This window comes from Candoia aspera, chromosome 7 (genome assembly GCF_035149785.1).
Source record: "Candoia aspera isolate rCanAsp1 chromosome 7, rCanAsp1.hap2, whole genome shotgun sequence".
NCBI lineage: Eukaryota > Metazoa > Chordata > Lepidosauria > Squamata > Boidae > Candoia > Candoia aspera.
Window position 1 is genome coordinate 36,309,789 of NC_086159.1, and position 17,613 is coordinate 36,327,401.

At 39.4% G+C, this 17,613-nt stretch overlaps 2 protein-coding genes across 2 annotated transcripts in view; one reads left to right on the forward strand and one right to left on the reverse strand.

Annotated features, from left to right (window-relative positions):
* Window positions 1–7,021, forward strand: part of CCDC38 (coiled-coil domain containing 38) — a 31,966-nt gene extending 24,945 nt beyond the window's left edge. Inside the window, exons 14-16 of the mRNA XM_063309329.1 lie at window positions 1,257–1,471; window positions 2,737–2,830; window positions 6,400–7,021. Of these exons, the coding sequence (XP_063165399.1) occupies window positions 1,257–1,471; window positions 2,737–2,830; window positions 6,400–6,507 (417 nt within the window). The 3' untranslated portion in view covers window positions 6,508–7,021. The remainder of the gene's footprint in view (window positions 1–1,256; window positions 1,472–2,736; window positions 2,831–6,399) is intronic.
* On the reverse strand, window positions 6,483–10,230 carry SNRPF (small nuclear ribonucleoprotein polypeptide F). Its single transcript, XM_063309330.1, has 3 exons — window positions 10,099–10,230; window positions 7,982–8,046; window positions 6,483–6,877 (listed from the first exon to the last, which is right to left on the reverse strand). The coding sequence occupies exons 1-3, from the start codon at window positions 10,228–10,230 to the stop codon at window positions 6,811–6,813; spliced, it is 264 nt and encodes an 87-aa protein (XP_063165400.1). The 3' UTR covers window positions 6,483–6,810.
* Window positions 10,231–17,613: the final 7,383 nt, after the last annotated feature.

The window sequence follows — 17,613 nt, forward strand, 5'->3', positions numbered from 1 at the left end:
GGGATGCGTACGGGAATTCACAAGAAAGTGAGTTTGAACCACAAACTTCACCTTTTCGTGCCACTGACACAAATAGATTTGGGGGGTTGGGGGTTGACTCAGGCTCATCACTGATGGACAAAGGAAACCAATCCTATCAATATGCCAGTGGGCAACATTTAGCTTAAAAAATGCTAGTGTGGCAGTTAAATACTGACTATAATTAACATTGCAGTACATCCAAAATGACCATCAGTAATTTTTTATTGGTACTGATTACAGAGTAATGGTACCAATTGCCACTATAGTATCTGGTGGTGGTAATTAAATGATTGGTTTATTGATTTATTATACGCTATCAAGTCAGGGTCAATTCTTAGCAATCACATAGATTTTCTCCATGACAATCTGTCCCTAACTTGGCCCTTCAGGTCTTCCAATGGTGGACCCATTGCCACTTAACTGAATCCCTCCATCTTGCTGCTGGTCATCCTCTTCTCCTTCCTTGCACCTTTCCCACCATTAGCACCTCTCCCAGAGAGCGAGGTAAATAGGTAAGGGAACTAAAAGACCAGAAGGTGTCTAGGCTACAATTCCAAGTCTTACATTTTACAGCCTTTTTTGTAACTGACATGAAATCCTACTTACTGCTTCTCTTAATAAGGAATAGGCTTTTCCAGATTTAGCAGAAGCAGCAAGACCTTGAAATGGATGATTCAAATCCCCATTTCGCAGTTCTGGTTGGGTCAGAACAGCCAATGCCAACACTAGAACTTTTTCAATGAGTTCAGGACAGGGCACTGAGGAGCAGGATGTTTTAACTTTGAAATATTATGTACACCTCTTCTTCCAATGTGCACTGGGTTCTTCCATTTGTGTTTGCATCCATATTGGTTTTATGCCAAACTACATTTATTTTTAACATTTATGCTTTTGAATCTGCATAATGTATGTTGCCAGCTTTCTATTGTTAGGTTTTGTTCATGAGTGAACACCATCTTTGCTTATACATTATATTCATTTTCTTCCTTTTTAACAGTGTTTAGAATTATATAATGAACAGCTTACTCTAAATTTGTGAAATGCTCACCTATAGAATTTGAGTATTTTAGAATTCAGGTTTAATATTTCACTGTAAGCTTTGATTCATTTTTTCTAATATAATCTAAGAATTTGCCTCACATTGTTTATGTATTTGTTCACTAAAATGGATGCCCTATTCAGTTCCCAAGACTATGAATAGCTAATGATATTAATGTTCTTCTTTATATCATAAGAATAAAACACTGGATTCACTTACTAAAAAAGTAGCAGAAGTATACAAAGTTTGCTGTGGAACTGATGAAATATCCAGCATGACCTCATTCCAAATGCTAAAAAACATAGAATTACGAGTTTCAGAACTCTGTGAGATGTTTGAAATACTTCCAAAAGAATATCTTGAGATCATTGAAGTCACTGAAAAGCTCAGGGCAAAAGAAAGACGACAAAGGTAAGTTTAATACAAGAGTCTGCCAAAATATCTCATCACTGAACAGAATTTAACTCTGAATTCCAACACCATTTCCAACCAATATCAAGATTGCCCATGTCTCCAGCTTTTGGCCTAAAGGCAGAGAGCTTCAGAAAGAATGAAAAGTTTTTGTTTGCTGAATGCTTTGTGGATGCCTAAGGCCCTTTTAGGGTAAAACAAAAATGGTATAAGCAGAGTCAGGGTGAACAGTTAGAGAATGTTGAACATGTCTGAAGAGATCAGTCAGACTACAGGGGATGACAGCCACTAATGCTGAGACTCTACAAGTGACGGAGAATAGGGACAGATGGAAAGATTATTCCCAAGAATCTCAACATATGGTTGGTGACATAACGGAAGATGGTATTTGCTGAATTATAAGGAGTGATAGTATAAACATGGAGCCTCCAATAAAGGTCAGAAAGCTTTTAGAGAGTGTTTCTCAACCTTGGCAACTTTAAGATCTGTAGACTTCAACTCCCAGAATTCCCCAGCCAGCAACACTGATTTAGAGGATTCAGAAATAATAGCAAAATAATAGACTATTAGGGAAAATAGTCTATGATTAAAAGCTGCAGGATGTTCAGCCAGTAGCACTGGAACTCAAGCAAGGGAAAATTACGTGAACTAGTAGAAGAGGGCAGGGGAGGGCAGGCATTATATTGGTGAGAAAGAACTTCCTGTTCTTTCTCACCAATATAATGCATAAGATTTCCCATCTAGTGGGACAATATTGGTGTGGATTTCTCTTGTAAAATATTATTCTTGTCCTGTAAGGATGTTCAGCTTTGTTTTGTCTTCTAAAATGAACAAATGTAGCACTTTCTTAGCGCAAAACAGATGTATAACTGATGTAATTATGTAAGGATGAGGTGCTAAGTCCTTTTCATTAGACCACCTTTTGGCACCAATGCCAAAAGCTGTACCCAGAATGCATGAAGAAAAAGGACCCAGATTTCCTTCTGACTGGAGCAAGAAGGAAGAGGATGAAGTGCAATCCCTCACCCAGTCAGGATGTGTCTCTGGCAGGATTCCAATAAGCCAGCCACTATCACCTTTGGTTTAAGAGTTCTCCCTCTCTTTCTCTGGTGTAACATTTTATAGATTCTTTCCTGAGTTCTTCAGATTTAAATATAATAAAATGCCACACCACCAGGGAGCATTAAAAACAAAGGAAGCTTCCTTCAGACAATAAACTAGAAGTCTTTTCATTTTCAAAATCTTTCCTTTTTCCATTCTTGAAGGGTGCGTGAAGACAAATTGAAAGAACTCAGAAGAATTCAGGAAGAACGGCTGAAGCTTGCGCTTGAGAGAGCAATTGCAGAACCAAAGAAAAGGGTTGGTAGCAGTGCTTTAAAGATTATGTGTTCTTAGATTGTGCCTTAGACAAACCTTGCCAATGGTATAAGAATGGAAGGTTGCCTAGCTACATAGTCAAAGCCTAAACTACTTGTAGTTAAAAGTTTTTACGAGCATCTTAAGTTATACCTAATTATGCATATTGTTGGCTTGTGAATAAAGTTATACTTGTTATTCAAAAAAGATGCATCACAATGCATGGGAGCACAGAAAGCACCAGTTTTGGGATCATGAAGATATTTATTTGCAAGGCTTGCTTGACTGTTTCAGAAGCTGCTCCCAGCTGTCTTCATGTGCATGTAACTTTAGCAAAGTGGCTGTGCATGTATACGTACATGTAGATAGGTAACAGCAACTTCTGAAGCAGCTGCACAAACCTGGAAAATATTGTCAGTTTTAAGTTTGCATACATTACTGTACATTGTGAAGCACCTCTTGAATACTCTGCTGTAACTCAGTATTAAATAGGGCAGGGTTTCTTAAGCTTAGCAACTTGAAGATGTGTGGACATCAACCCCCAGAATTCCCCAGCCAGCCAGCCAAAGAAGAAATGAAAGGGCAAATGGAGCCCACAATGAGGGTACTTGGCTTACCGACTACCACCCACTAATCTGAGGATGACTGTTTGGTTCAGCCATAGTATATATTCTCAGTAAAGACCAGCCTTCCCACCCCTGACACCTCCATATCTGTTGGATTATAATCCCCTCATCTCCAGTCAGGTAACAGTGTAACATCTCTAGATAACAGTGTTCCGTGACATTCATGCTGGCCACATGACGCGGAAGTGTCCTTAGACAATGCTAGCTCTTCGGCCATGGAAACGGAAATGAGCACCGCCCCCTAGTGTGTTATTTGACACGACTAAATGGGAATTTTTACCTTTACCTTTTTACCATCTCCAGTCAACATGGCCAGTTGGCCCAACATCATTAAAGAAAATACAGCCTTGGAGGTTACCAAGTTATGTTGTGGATGTCACGAGCATCAGATGCCTCCTCCAAGCACTAGGTTTAGCAAAAGTTGATACTCTCCTTGCCACATATGCTGCATGGCTGGGTAGCACCAATCCACACACTTCAGACTGCAAATATCTGTTAAGGGACAGGGAGCCTCATCTTGAAAAGGTGCCTCTAACAAATCCTGAAATTCAGCTACCAGAACCATCAGTGACGTCAGATGTTTTGTAGTTATTTGTATGCATGGGATCCAAAGAGGACAAATAATTGGGCCCTAAGTGCAGCCTCATCGCACTTATCTCCAACCTTCACACATTAAGGCGGGAGCGTTGGGGATACACTCACTTTCAATTCTGGTCCGTGTGTGATCAAGGGCCTGATAAAGCAAGGTCATGGATTGTGCTGACAGTTGTATCCATGTTCCATGTTCAAGCAGGTTCAACTCACTTTCAGAACTTCCATCTGAACACATGGACATTGGACAGAGATTAGGGCAGGGCTGTGTACTTACACCACTTCTTGCTTCACTTTGAATTCTCCATACATTCAGGCAAATAATTGAATTCAACGAAACTGAATTCAGCTTGTTCTCCCACATTCAGTTCATTAGCAATGTTGTCCAAACTCAGAAAATTGGGTTTTGTTAATGTTATATGCGTTATGTGAACACAACAAAATTCACCTAAATTTAAAAGAAAATTATCCAATGTGGTACAAGAAATTAAAGATGCTGCACAGCTGCTTAATCCAAACCAAAAGAAAATTAGTTTATGAATTCAGAATGAGTGTGAATACATCTTTCCGAAAGGAAGACAACCCCAAATTTAAGACAATTCCCCTCATACACACATACATGACAGAATGATTCCATTTATTTGTCATATTTATATGCCACTCATCTCACAATCAAGTAACTCTGGGTAGCATACAACAAAGTTAAAAACAATATATATAAATTAATATTGTTATTAACATCAAAAACTTTAGCATTATAAAAAGCACAAAACTAAGAATAAAGATTAGGCAAAGAGCAGGTGTTAATTTCACTGGGACCTCTCAATACTTCACCAGTCCCCTGGGGTCCTTAAGCCTGATGACACAACCAGGTCTTGAGGGACTTCCAGAAAGTTGAGAGAGATGAAGCCAGCCTCACTTCGGGGGGATGTTCCATAAAGTGGGGGCCACAGCAGAAAAGTCCTGCCGTTTAGGACCCACCAAATTAAGCTCCCTAGCTGACAAGACCCACAGTATGCCCTCTCTGCTGGATCTGGTAGGACAGGAAGATCTAATCGGGGAGAGGTGGTCCCTCAAATAACCCGGTCCCAATACAAGTATATCAGGTAAAATACCAACTGATGCAGCAATACATTTATCTGCACTAAATAATGAGTATATGTGGGGACACTATGTCTCTTCCTGAAAGAAAGTGACCTTGTATTTGCACAAGCTAACTTCCACACCTTTGTGTCTAGTTCAGAAACTTAAAACTGCCATATAACTCAGCAGCCAGATTAGTCTCTGGAATAACTCAAAAATCACATTATTCCTGTTAAAAACATTGCACTGACCACAGTACCTCTGTTCCAGGAAAACTAGTACAAGGGCTAATCATTATTTTTAAAACCCTCTAAAGGTTGTTGGGGTCAGGCCACCTGGGAAAACACTTCTTTTCTGCATTTCCATGTCCACCCACACAAAGGAAACCACCACTGCTGCTGCTGCGAATATTTGGATGGCATTCTGAGCTGAGCAAGGGATTTATTTCTCCACTTTTTAAAAGGCCATTAGATTCTCTTTTAAATAAAGTTGTAATTGTTTTAATATTATTGGTTTTAATTCTGATTTCCATTCTGAAAGATTAGGATATTATAAAATAAATAATACTGTAGACAGTGTGTGTCTAAATAACTTTTTATTAGTTTCTTAATCATAGTCTACTACAAAAATGTGCACCTAGTTTCTGGACCAATACCAGCCACAACATAATTGCAATCAAAGCAGGATATTAATATGATCTAGCTTTAAGATACATATCCATGTTACTGGGGCCAAGTTAGTCATAACTACTTTGTCCTACTGATTTAAGTGGTCTATGCTACTCATCACTGTGTCTGGTTACATCACCTTATCTTCAACTAATGTTTTCAATCATGTCGCAGAAACAAAACAAAGTACAAACACTGCCAAAACTCTTCCCTGCGAAGTATTTTCTAAATGTACGTAAGACTCAGGTCTATTGAATTCAAATACAGTGGGGGAAGGTGTCCAGTGATGTGACATTACTGGGTTTCCTGTCCAAAAGTGCTGGGCACTTTTTTGCAGAGCTGAGCAATCTTAAGCACTGAAATGTGTTTTGCCTCACAGAAGCTCAATGTATACATGGCCATCTTCTTGTTTTGCTACAATTAACAACCCCCTCTCCCCATGTTTTGTTCTAAGTAAATCTACCTAAAGGAATCCATTTCAAGCATTTCTATGATTGCAGAAAGTATAACTGAAAGATTAGATATTAAACTTTAACAGGAAAACTAAGGCTGATTTTAAAAGTCCGTGCATATGAAGATTTTATATTTTCTGGCTTTCTTTCAGATGGGAAGAAAACTAGTTTACCGGTCACAGCCTCCAAAGACTAAGCAAGAAGCACAAGAAGTTATAGATGCAACTACAAAAAGTGAAGATGATTACTACTTTACTTGAATTTTTTTGTAAAATGTATTTTTGGACTAGTTATAGAGCTCATTCCTAGCTTAGTGCAACAGTCACACAAAGTAAATGGTGACAGAATAAATATGATCCTGTTTGCTTTAAAACTTTTGAACTAAGACTAAATAATCCTGGTTTTAGGAACTATCACCCCTGTTGTTTATTTTTCATATTGATTGTTTCTTTCAACAATATGTAGTTTTCTGCTCCCAAGTTTAAAGTTACATGAAATTTTTTAGAAAGCTATAACTGAATATATATTTAACACAATAAAAAAAACCACAAGATTTTCCAGCATTATTCTCTCATTTCTCCATCTTCTTCTTCTTCCTCTACACCCCTTATATACAGGACATTGTTGCACCTGGCAAAAAAGATATGTCATTTTTTATATAATTCACATGAATTTAAAAGACTGTTTTCTATAGGTGGTTTGCATTCAAATATAATTTTGAATTCTGTATTTGGCACTATGTTTAATTAATATTAAAACTGCCTGTTCATTGCATTTGCATCATTGCTTTTGTACATTTTTCTATTGCTGTCAGATACATTAGTGCACAAATTTCAAATTAGTATAAAAAAGCAATAAAGAAGCAGAGCTTTATTTATAAAGAATGAAATCAGGTGAGAAACAAGCAAACTTTGGCTCATGCAACAGGTCTTTCTAGTATTCTGCTTCCCTAGACCTGTGCGTTCCATTTTCACTTGTCATTAAAATCTTGGGGACCCCAGTAGAGCATATCCTGTTTGCTTTAAAACTTTTGAAGACTAAATAATCCTGGTTTTAGGAACTATCAGACATATCACCTTTGTTTATCTTTCGTACATTTGGGCATATTATGAAGGTGGAAAGGGAATACTGGAGAGAGGAAGAAACAGTACCTTCTGATTGTTCTAAAAGAACCATGTAATTAAATTTCATCCAGAGCACTGTTTCTCAACCTTGGCAACTTCAAGCTGTGTGGACTTCAACTCCTAGAATTCCCCAACCAGCCATGCTGAAGTACACACAGCTTGAAGTCGCCAAGATTGAAAAACACTCATCTAGAGACTTAATATTTAAAATTTAAATTTACCTTAGGGATATAATAAAGTCTTAATTTAACATTAAACATTTAATTTAAAATTAAGACTTTATTATATCCCTAAGGTATTTGATTAGTGTACATTTTCAGATACCAAGTACTATACAGTAGTTGATAAATGTTATTTATTTGTTAGATTTATAACTCAAATTTTCTCCAAGAGTTTAAGACAATTCACATGGAGGCTTCCTCTCATTTTATTCCCACAATAATCTGGCAAGGTAGATTGGGACTAAAATGTAGCAATTGGCCCAACATTTTCCAATAAGCTTCCACAGCTGAGGGTGGATTTTACCTTTTCTCCCTCTGCTCCTCATCCAGCATTTCAACCACTATTACCACACTTCATTTTAACCCACTAATTTACATGCTGAAGTTACCTTATCAGAACTTCACCAAGATGTCCAGACAGTGCACCATCAATATATTCTTCTGTATTGGCAAGCTTTATGAAAATAAATGAATATTATTGCATGGGAGAGTGACATGTATTCCTTTCAGAAAATACTTTCTACAACCCATTCTTAAAATTTAATAGAATTTCAAACATTTAGTATTCGGTGGTTCCCAAACCATGAACTGCAGACTTCTGGGATCTTATAAGGCATCTATCATGTGCACAAAATATAGAAAACTTTTTTTTTAAAGAAAGCATTACACAGCTCTTCAGCTGACATATATAGTGATCAAGAGATACTTCATCGCCTGGCATGAGGTGGCAGGGAGAGAAAAAATAGGCTTAGGAGGTAGATTAGAAGGAAGAGCACCAGCCAATTTGGGAAGGCTACTCCTGGCCAGCACTGACATTTCCCTCCCTGTATACAATATATGCCATCTGTTCCTGCTGCTGCCACACTCCTGACATCATGCCTGGTTGTGATCCACCTAAGCAGCCCATAAATGCTCTCGTACCATAACAGCAATGCTGTTGTGTAGGTGCCGCCAGACCTACCCAGCTAACCCACAAGGCTCCTGGTGCATCCTATCACTTTCTTTTGTTTCCCTTCTCACATAAATTTTGACACCCCTCAGCCTTAATTACGAGGGTCATGCCAACAGACTTTTTTCTCTGTCCCCCTTCCTCACTCGAAGGGCCATAAGGCTGAGGGTCCCTGCAGAAATGGAGAAGGTAGCCTGCAGTCCCACTTAGCCAACCAACAGCATCCCCACAGGCAAAGCCCCTTTTGTCTGCTTAGTATCCACCACTGCACACACACTCGCCTGGGGAGTTAGTGCAGAACAAGTGCAAGTGCGCCTGCCCACACCTGGCAGGGAAACGGGGTGCACTGGCCTCCCTAAGCCAGCACAAAGGACTCGAGCCAAAAAAGAAAGTAAGTACACAGGTGGGGAGTGCATTCGGTCATTAAAAATATTTCTAATTTGTTTCTGACTTTATTTATTTAATCTTTTCTGAACAAGTGTGTATATATGTGTAGAGGAGGGGAGGAGTCTATGGAAGGGGAGGACAATGTCACAGCCCTTTGGGACTATTTCTGTAGGTTGCTAAAAGATTTCCTTTCCTGGGCAGGAAATAACGGTAACCTTCTGTAGACCAAATAATTACTTGAAGTTAAGTAATACTATTTTTCAGATGGTACATGGTTAATAAAAAAACAAATTCATTTAAAAGCATCATTCATGACTGAATTCACAGCTTTTTTACTTTTATCTTTTATTTCAGTCAGTAGATATACAATTACTATCATATAGGGGTCTGCAAACTTTTTTTTTGTTACAAAGGTCTTCATACTCAAAAATCACTGTCTTAAATTTAATATATAAATAAATTGTGAAAAAGTGAATTTAAGAAAACTCTAGCTGTACCTCCTAATAATACATATGTGTACATGCAAATTCTATGTAGGCTAGCAAGCAGTCCTGCACCAGGAAGAGAGAGTAGACTGTTTATTTTCCATTCTGGCCATAGAAGAAGAGTCCACTTCTTTGTCTATCATGTAAATACAACAGGCTGGTAGACATGGAACAGATAATTCTGTTCTTCCTCTACCAGTCAGCTTGGGAAAAACTGGTTTATTTGTTTGGGGTTTTGATAAACTAAGAATCTAATTTGTATTTCAATGCTATCCACAAAGGAGACCTCCCCTCCTCCAAGTCCAGGATTTGGTTCGTAATTCTTATGGACATCCATGAGTTTATAAAGGTAAGTTTGTGGATGCTATATTTCATATATTTTAGTTTACTTTGTTAGCAATAACACTATACAGTATGAACATTGCAAAAGTACAAACAACAAAGCACGAATCCTAAGTTAAATTGGCAATAAAATGTAGAGATAAACCTGACTGCTAACCTTAGCAATTGGGCTTCATATTTTGTTTGTTTTTGCAGTGTTCATACAGTTCAATGCTATATTTGCATAGATTAAGCCTCAATTTATTTGCTCAAATCTAATCCTTTACTGTACTCAGGTACAGCATCTTCTCCCTATATTTTTGCCAGCTGGATAACATGGGTATATTGTTCCAGCCTGACTTACCTGCATATTCATGTAGCCATCAACTGATACAAGGTAGCCCTTGTATTCCATTCCCCACTTCAATTTCACCATTACTGGCTTCCCAGTCAGCCCATTTAGGAATGGCTTTGGATTGAGAGGCAAACTCTGCATGGACAATGAAATAAAAGAAGAAACGCCCCCCCCCCTAGTTAGACTCTTGTCTAGATGACAGTTTTATTTCTAAGATTTATTGATTACAAGTTTAAGATAGCATTTCAACAACTGTTGCTGAGAGCTACCATTTTTTTTTAGATGTTTATCCTACCTTAAGGCAGGGAACATACCTAATGCTCCTTCCGCCTCCTATTTTCCCCACAACAACCCTGTGAGGTGAGTTGGGCTGAGAGAGTGACTGGCCCAAAGTCACGCAGCCAACTTTCATGGCTTTAATTCTATAAATGCCACATAGGCATCTTGACTTGACTTTTAGGAATTTTATTTTTATGACAGCCATAACCTAACCTACTGGTCTCAGTATTTGGGACATTATTTCCCAGAGACGTGCTAAGGATTATGGGAATTACAGTGCAACCAATCTGAAAGCAGCCAAGTTGGGCTCTAAAAATCTGTCTAATCCTCTTTTAAAGTTGTCCAAACTGGTGGGCATAATTAGCTGTTGTATTACTGTAGTGAATTCCAATGCTTCTTTCCAAAGATGTACTGTTTCCTCTACCTTAAGTCTTTCACTAAACGCTTCACACTTGAGTTCTAGTACCATAGTACCATCCAGACCATGAATAATTTGATACACCTTTAGCAGGCCTTATCTTACTGGCTTTTTAAGCTTTAGCTAAACAAGGCCCAAACACTGTGACAAGAACCATATATGGTATTCTAACTATAATCAAGCCATATATTTATCTGAAGGCATCCTAACCCAGGAATTTTATTTATATCCCCCAGGAGGGGCATGCTGCAGGTTCCATCTCCAAAGGAGCTCCATCTGATGGGACCCAGGTGACATGCCTTTTCTCCCTCTGGAACATCATTCCTCCCAAGTGAGATTAGCTCCATCTTAGCCTTCTGGAAGGTCCTTAAAACAAGGTTTTCCATCAATCTTGGGGATCCCATGGGAAGCCTGCAAGGTGGTTGTATGTGGTCAAGTGACTGTTGTTCTCCTGAAATCTTGGGTTTTATGTTTTTTATTGTATTTATGCCTGGTTGTTTTGAGATTGATATGTAGTTTTAATTGTTACGTTCGTACTTTTCACGAGATGGGTGTTCCAGCATGGTGTAAGCAATAAAAGTTGCAAGCAATTTCCATGAAGAGTGGGGCCCATTATTCCCCCCACCCTATGCACAGGCACAGGTAAGGTAAAGGTTTCCCTTGACATTAAGTCCACTCGTGTCCGACTCCGACTCCAGGGGGCGGTGCTCATCTCCGTTTCAAAGCCGAAGAGCCGGCGTTTGTCCTTCCGTGGTCATGTGGCCGGCATGACTAAACGGAACGCCGTTACCTGCCCGCCGAAGCGGTACCTATTAATCTACTCACATTTGCATGTTTTCGAACTGCTAGGTTGGCAGGAGCTGGGACTAGCAACGGGAGCTCACCCCGTCACGCGGATTCGAACCGCCGACCTTCCGATCGGCAAGCTCAGCGGTTTAACCGGCAACGCCACCGCGCAGACCCACACAGAAAACTAGGAATCTGCAAAGACCAGAGGCAGTCCTCTGGTCATTCTAGCTAGGTACTGTGTTCAACAGCCTTTCCCAGCATGGTGGGTCCATCCAGCTACGAGTGGTAAGAACTCTACCCCAACACATTTGTTGGGATAAAAGCTTCGTAGTAAATGCGAAGGCTGGGTACACCAACCCGTAGCACCCCGCCAATACTGCAGCCAAGAGACTCTTTCTAAGCCGTGTTCGCAAATGCAACACCCCGAACCCAGGATCTTCCGAACGCGCTCCACTTCCCTCCTCTCCTACTCACCATAGTAACCCGACCAGGAGAGAGGGGCGCTGCGACTGCAAAAAGTGTACTCCTGCGTCCAAGTGCACTCCTGCGTTCAATGCAAAAAATGCACTCCTGCGTCCAAGTGCACTACTCCGTTCACTGCACTACTCCGTTCAGTGCTCTACTCCGTTCTCCGTTCAGTGCTCTACTCCGTTCACTGCAGTAGTCGGTTCCGTGCACACACTCGGTAAAGTGTACTTCTCCGTTCAATGCAAAAAGTGCTCTCCTGCGTACAGTGAAGTCGCAAAAGAAAAAGGCGGGAAGTGGCGTCACGCGCCGTCTCTTTACTCGAGGAAAGAGGCCTTCCTGTTGACCTTTCACCTGAACGGAATAACTTTCCCTCGTCCTGCTCATAGATTTACATGTTTTCCTATCTCTATGGTCCCAAGCGAAGGCGGGAAGAAAAGGCACATTCCGATAGGGGAGTTTCCAGAGACAAGGGGGAAAGGCGGGGCTAGAGCGATTGAGTTTGGCTGGAGCTGGAGAGAGTAGAGAGCGAGTGGCTGCTTGTGTCCGTGCAGCGCTTTTGGCCAGTGTATCCAACTATGGGATCTTCAAGATATGCTGGCTGAGGAATTCTGGGAATTGAAGTCCACACATCTTGAAGTGGCCAAGGTTGAGAAACACTGCTTTAGGCGGTATCCTTTATAACCAAAATCAGTTGCCTGGGTTCACACAGTGAACTAATACTATTAGCATACACCAACCACATTGGGTTTAGAGTAGTGAATGCAGCCACAATGAGAATGCTTTTAATCAGTGCCATTGGCTATGATTTCTTACATGGTACAGTGGGGTCCTCCAATCCTTGGCATCCAGATTGTAAAAACTGGCAGTGCATCTTTTCAGTGAAAGTAGAAATTCTGTTCTATTTTAGGCTGAAACTAACTGCAGTTGTCGGCTATAATGGTGCATAACTTTCTCACTGGAAGATTTGGAGTATTTTCATTAAGAAGATTCCTTCTGGCTTTCCTGCAATTGAAGAGCCTGTGGAGCAGGACCAGGAGATGTAATCACTCTAATGTTCACTGTCGTGCACCCATTTATAAACCCTGTCCCTTTCGGCAGTGAATGACTAATTATTAACTCTGTAGTCATGAGCGTGTTTGCTTCAGGTTTTTCCATGCATCCTCGTCACCATGGTAGAAAGACTTCTTTCACTGGTTGTAGAAGGCATGTCCCCCCAACGTCACCTCTTATATCAATGCCAACCCACTGCTGAATGCAGCCTGAATAGGCTTAGATATTCCAGTGTGAAAGTGGTGTTTTTCCTCTCATCCTAACTCAACACACCGCTCTGTTCTGCATGCACATAAATGACGTGCTGCAGGGGCAGCACAATTACGATATAATTTCCTCCTGGCTCTGAGAAAAAAGAAGCACAGCAAAGTGTCTGTCTGGATTAGTCCTTAGAAATAAGCTCCGTATAACCAGTAGAACATTACCCAAGAGGACAATCTGGGGTACACTGAGCAGGAGCCTTTGGATGAGCGGGCAAGGTTGGCATTCTGCTCAACTCCAATTGTCCCAGCAAGTCTCCTGTGGGAGTGACAGTGAAACTCAGTGCTATCACTGGGAGTTAGGTCTCCAGGGCCATTTGGCTATTACTGCAAGAAAGAACAGACACTTGCACAGGTGATTCCTTCTCTGGGGTAGGGTTGGACATGGGGATATAAATATCATGGAAGATTCAGTGTGGATCTTCTAAGGGATATTTATTTCCATTGGTAAAATATATATATATAAACGTACAAAATATTTGTCCCTTAAAGATTCCAGAAGACTTATTTCAGCTCCTTCCATCACAAGATGCAACCCCTTTACCAGCCTGCATGGCCTTCAGATTTATGGATTTCAACTCTCAGAATTCTCTGCAATGGTCATCCTCCCTCAAAATTCTGGGAAAGCTTAGGTAAGTTAAGGAATCAAACAATCTTGTAACATTACAAATTTATTTGATAGCAACAGTGGAAACACCTTCATTTCTGAGCTGTACTTGTTTCTATTTTAAACTAATTGTTGTGGTGCAAGTTGCATCCTCTAAGGTTACCTCCAACCTGGACAATGTTTAAGAATATAATGATTAATGGTCATATTTTAATCATTCCATCAGAAAAAATTGTTAGTGTATGAATGGCTGTGGTAGGAAATTTTTGTGTCTGTTTGCTGTGATCTTGTCCACTGGAGGCACTCTGGTAAGAAACATCTATAAAGCTTATGTATCTTAGCTTACTTTTAATTGTCAAGAATAAATCTATTGTGCTGAACTATTTCTACTGGAAATGGTTTTGTATTTTATTTTTTATAGTATGTGTGTATGTGTATGTAAACATAAACATAACATCCTTTCCTTGCGAGCGCAGTTTAAAGATTAAGCAATATATGATGCACTATTATTAATTTGCAGCAAGTTGGATTTCTAGTACAGTAGATTTGTTGTGGTTGTGAGGAACATAAGATCCATGGCATCTTGTAGTATGGAATGTCAAACATGTTTCTAAAGATTGTAGGTTACGATGAGTCATTGGTCTCTTGTATCAAATGGAGCCAAAAGCAAAACTCCCAAGGTTACATAGATCTTATATGGAATGTTGATATGTATAAGAGCCTGCACACATTCCACAGAGACCCCAGATACATTATAATTAATAAGGATGCATGATAACAAAAACTGAGGCATGGGTATCATTCAAAGTGTGAAGACACTACAATAAAATTCTTTGAAATTTAACATAGCAACTTTGATATACAAAAGGTGTTAAGAAGCTAATTGTTATTTTAACTAGCAAAAAGTCAGAAGAAGTCTAGTAGTACATTTTCTGGCTAATGAACCGTATTCAAAGATATAAGCTTTCATGAGCTACAGATCACTTCATCAAATGCCATGGGGTGGCTAGACTGAGGTAGGATTTAAATTGGGATAAGGTGTGTGAGATAAGGTGATGACTGGGGAAGGCAATGGCAAACCACCCCGCTATAGTCTGCCAAGAAAACGTCATGAAAGCGGTGTCCCGCCAAAAGGTCAGACATGACTTGTTGCTTGCCCAGGGGACTTTTCACCTTTCACTCACAAGATGTGTGAAAGGAGGAAGAGGGAAGTCAGAGTGGTTATGTGAGACAGATTACCTCATCAATTAACAGTTATAATGTTCTTTTAAAAATCTACAGTATTGTATTTGTTGAGACCTTCAGAGATAACCTGAAACCTTTTGAAGTACGTGAGTTCAACAATATCTAGCTCAGTAGTGCTGGGAAATTTACTTTTTCAAGATGAGAATGAGATCTGTAATGGGGTGTCCTGGGAAGTTAAAATGCTTTAATATTACTTGGTCCTTGCTTGAGTCCTGATGCCAAATATGTGTCCATTAATTTTTTTGTGCAAAATTCAGTCTGTTTCTTCTATGTAGAATCCTGAGGGTTATTGCTGGCAGGTGATGGCATATATCACATAAAGGAAAAGCATGGGAAGGTACTTCTAATCCTGTAGACAAAGTTGTTAGGTTGATGGTGCTGTTAGTATAAAAGTGGGGCATTGTTATTCTAACAAGCTGTGTACTTAATTGCAGAGGGACAGAGAAGCAGTCACTACACAGCCTTGAATCTGTTACATTTCACTAAAAACTTAAATTCTATAAGTATTAGGGTTAATTGACAGAACTTGGCAAAACTATAAAGAATCCTCACAATTAAATGAACAACTAAAGAATAAATGATACTCTGATTACATATCATGAAGTCAACTATTGTTATAGCAAGCATGATGGGTTTTTTTGTTTCAATTCTATTTCATCCCTCCATAAAAAGATTTAAAAACTCAAAACCTATTATTAAATCTTAGAAACTGTGCATTGTGCTGGTTTCTGTAGATAAAAAAACTTGAGAGGTTTCTTCACAAACCTTTCCAGAATAACAATCCAATCTGAAAAAGTTTGGATCATTCTGTGGTATCATCTTTCTAGGCTCATTTCAACTCAGGGCAGTTTCAGAAGGTGAACCATGGAGATCAAAATTAGAGAAAAATATTAATTGACTTGATATGTCAGCATGAACCCAGCTTCAGGAATGCATATGTATAATATTGGCAAAGAAATAGTGCTATGGTATTTATGGGCTTTCCATGTGTTAATGCTTAGCACTTCATCAGACATGAATGAAAAAAGCCATTTGATTTATTCACTGAAGACTATAAAAATTCAAGATTTTGCAAATAGGTCTAGTTCTGATTACATCATACCAGATCTAGCTGTAGCAAAATGCAGTTTATATTTGTGTACAAACTGAAGGCTTGGGCAGAAGTAGGTCAGTGGTAGAATTCATTTTTTCCTCAGAACTGGGACTGTAATTTGCCATGCTTGATTTTACTGTACAACAAATTTGATCTCACTGGTAGAAGTGTATAGCAGGCCCACATTTTAAAAAAGAAAAGAAATACAAAAATGATGTATTAGAGCCAGATTATAGATACTCTATTAGAGTCAATTAGAGTAGATTAGACTAAGTCAGCAGGATAATTTGAAAAGAGATGTTCTCAGAAATATCTGGGATATAAAGTACAAAAGGAATAAGCTATTTTGCTGTGTGGTAAATGTGAGGATTGAATGCAGTTAGGTGTACTACATGTTCCAAAGCAGTCTTGTAGCATGGTTGATAACTGTGTTATCCCAAGTAAGTTTGCACAACTCGTAATCTACCAAGTCAAATGTAGAACACTAACCAAATATTATTAGTATCCTTTTGGTGCCAGGGGCTGCAAAAAGAGGAATTCATCCAGAAATATATAGGCTGCAATCCAAGACTTTGTAGCTATGTATGTAGCTTTGTAGCAAAGGGTGATCACAAGTTCTGCAGGCTTGATTGCAAGGCAATAGAATAATAAGAGATCTACAGATCCTTCCCTGCTTCACCAGACTGAAAAGAGGGAACTTGGGCTTGTCCAAAGAAAAGTGTAATATGACAGAAGGGATGAAATAAGGCAGTTGACAAGAATTTGTGTAGTACAGTGTGATTCCTCTAAAGACATCTGTCTTTGTTTCTATGGAGGCAAGGGTAATAGAGGTGGAAAGGGCTCTTTTGGTGGGTAGATTCCCAGGACCTCCCTTCTTAAATACCAGGTGGATTGCTCTCTTCTGTGAATCTATAATGGACATTCCAAATGACCCATTTATAAATGTGTCAATCAGGATAACTTCCTCGGCTTAGCCAAATGTAGCCACTTTCACATGGAAATAATGCTGACACCATAATGTGCTATTTGTGCTCAAATGGATTACACAAGCAAGGCCTCTGCCGGGCCTGATATTATTATATCAATAGGACATTCCTTTTCCTTCGAAGCTTAAAATTCCATCAAAGAAACTTAATTCCAGTGATACCACAAGCACTTTGTGTGAAACTGTCAGTTTCCTTGCATAAGTACTGTGAACTTTAATTTGCTTGTTACACTAAAGCGTCCACAGCCACTGTGTCAAAAGATGAAAACAAAGCAAAACAAAACAAAAAAACAGCCTCTCATCAGCTTCAGACTTTTATTGTTTCAAATG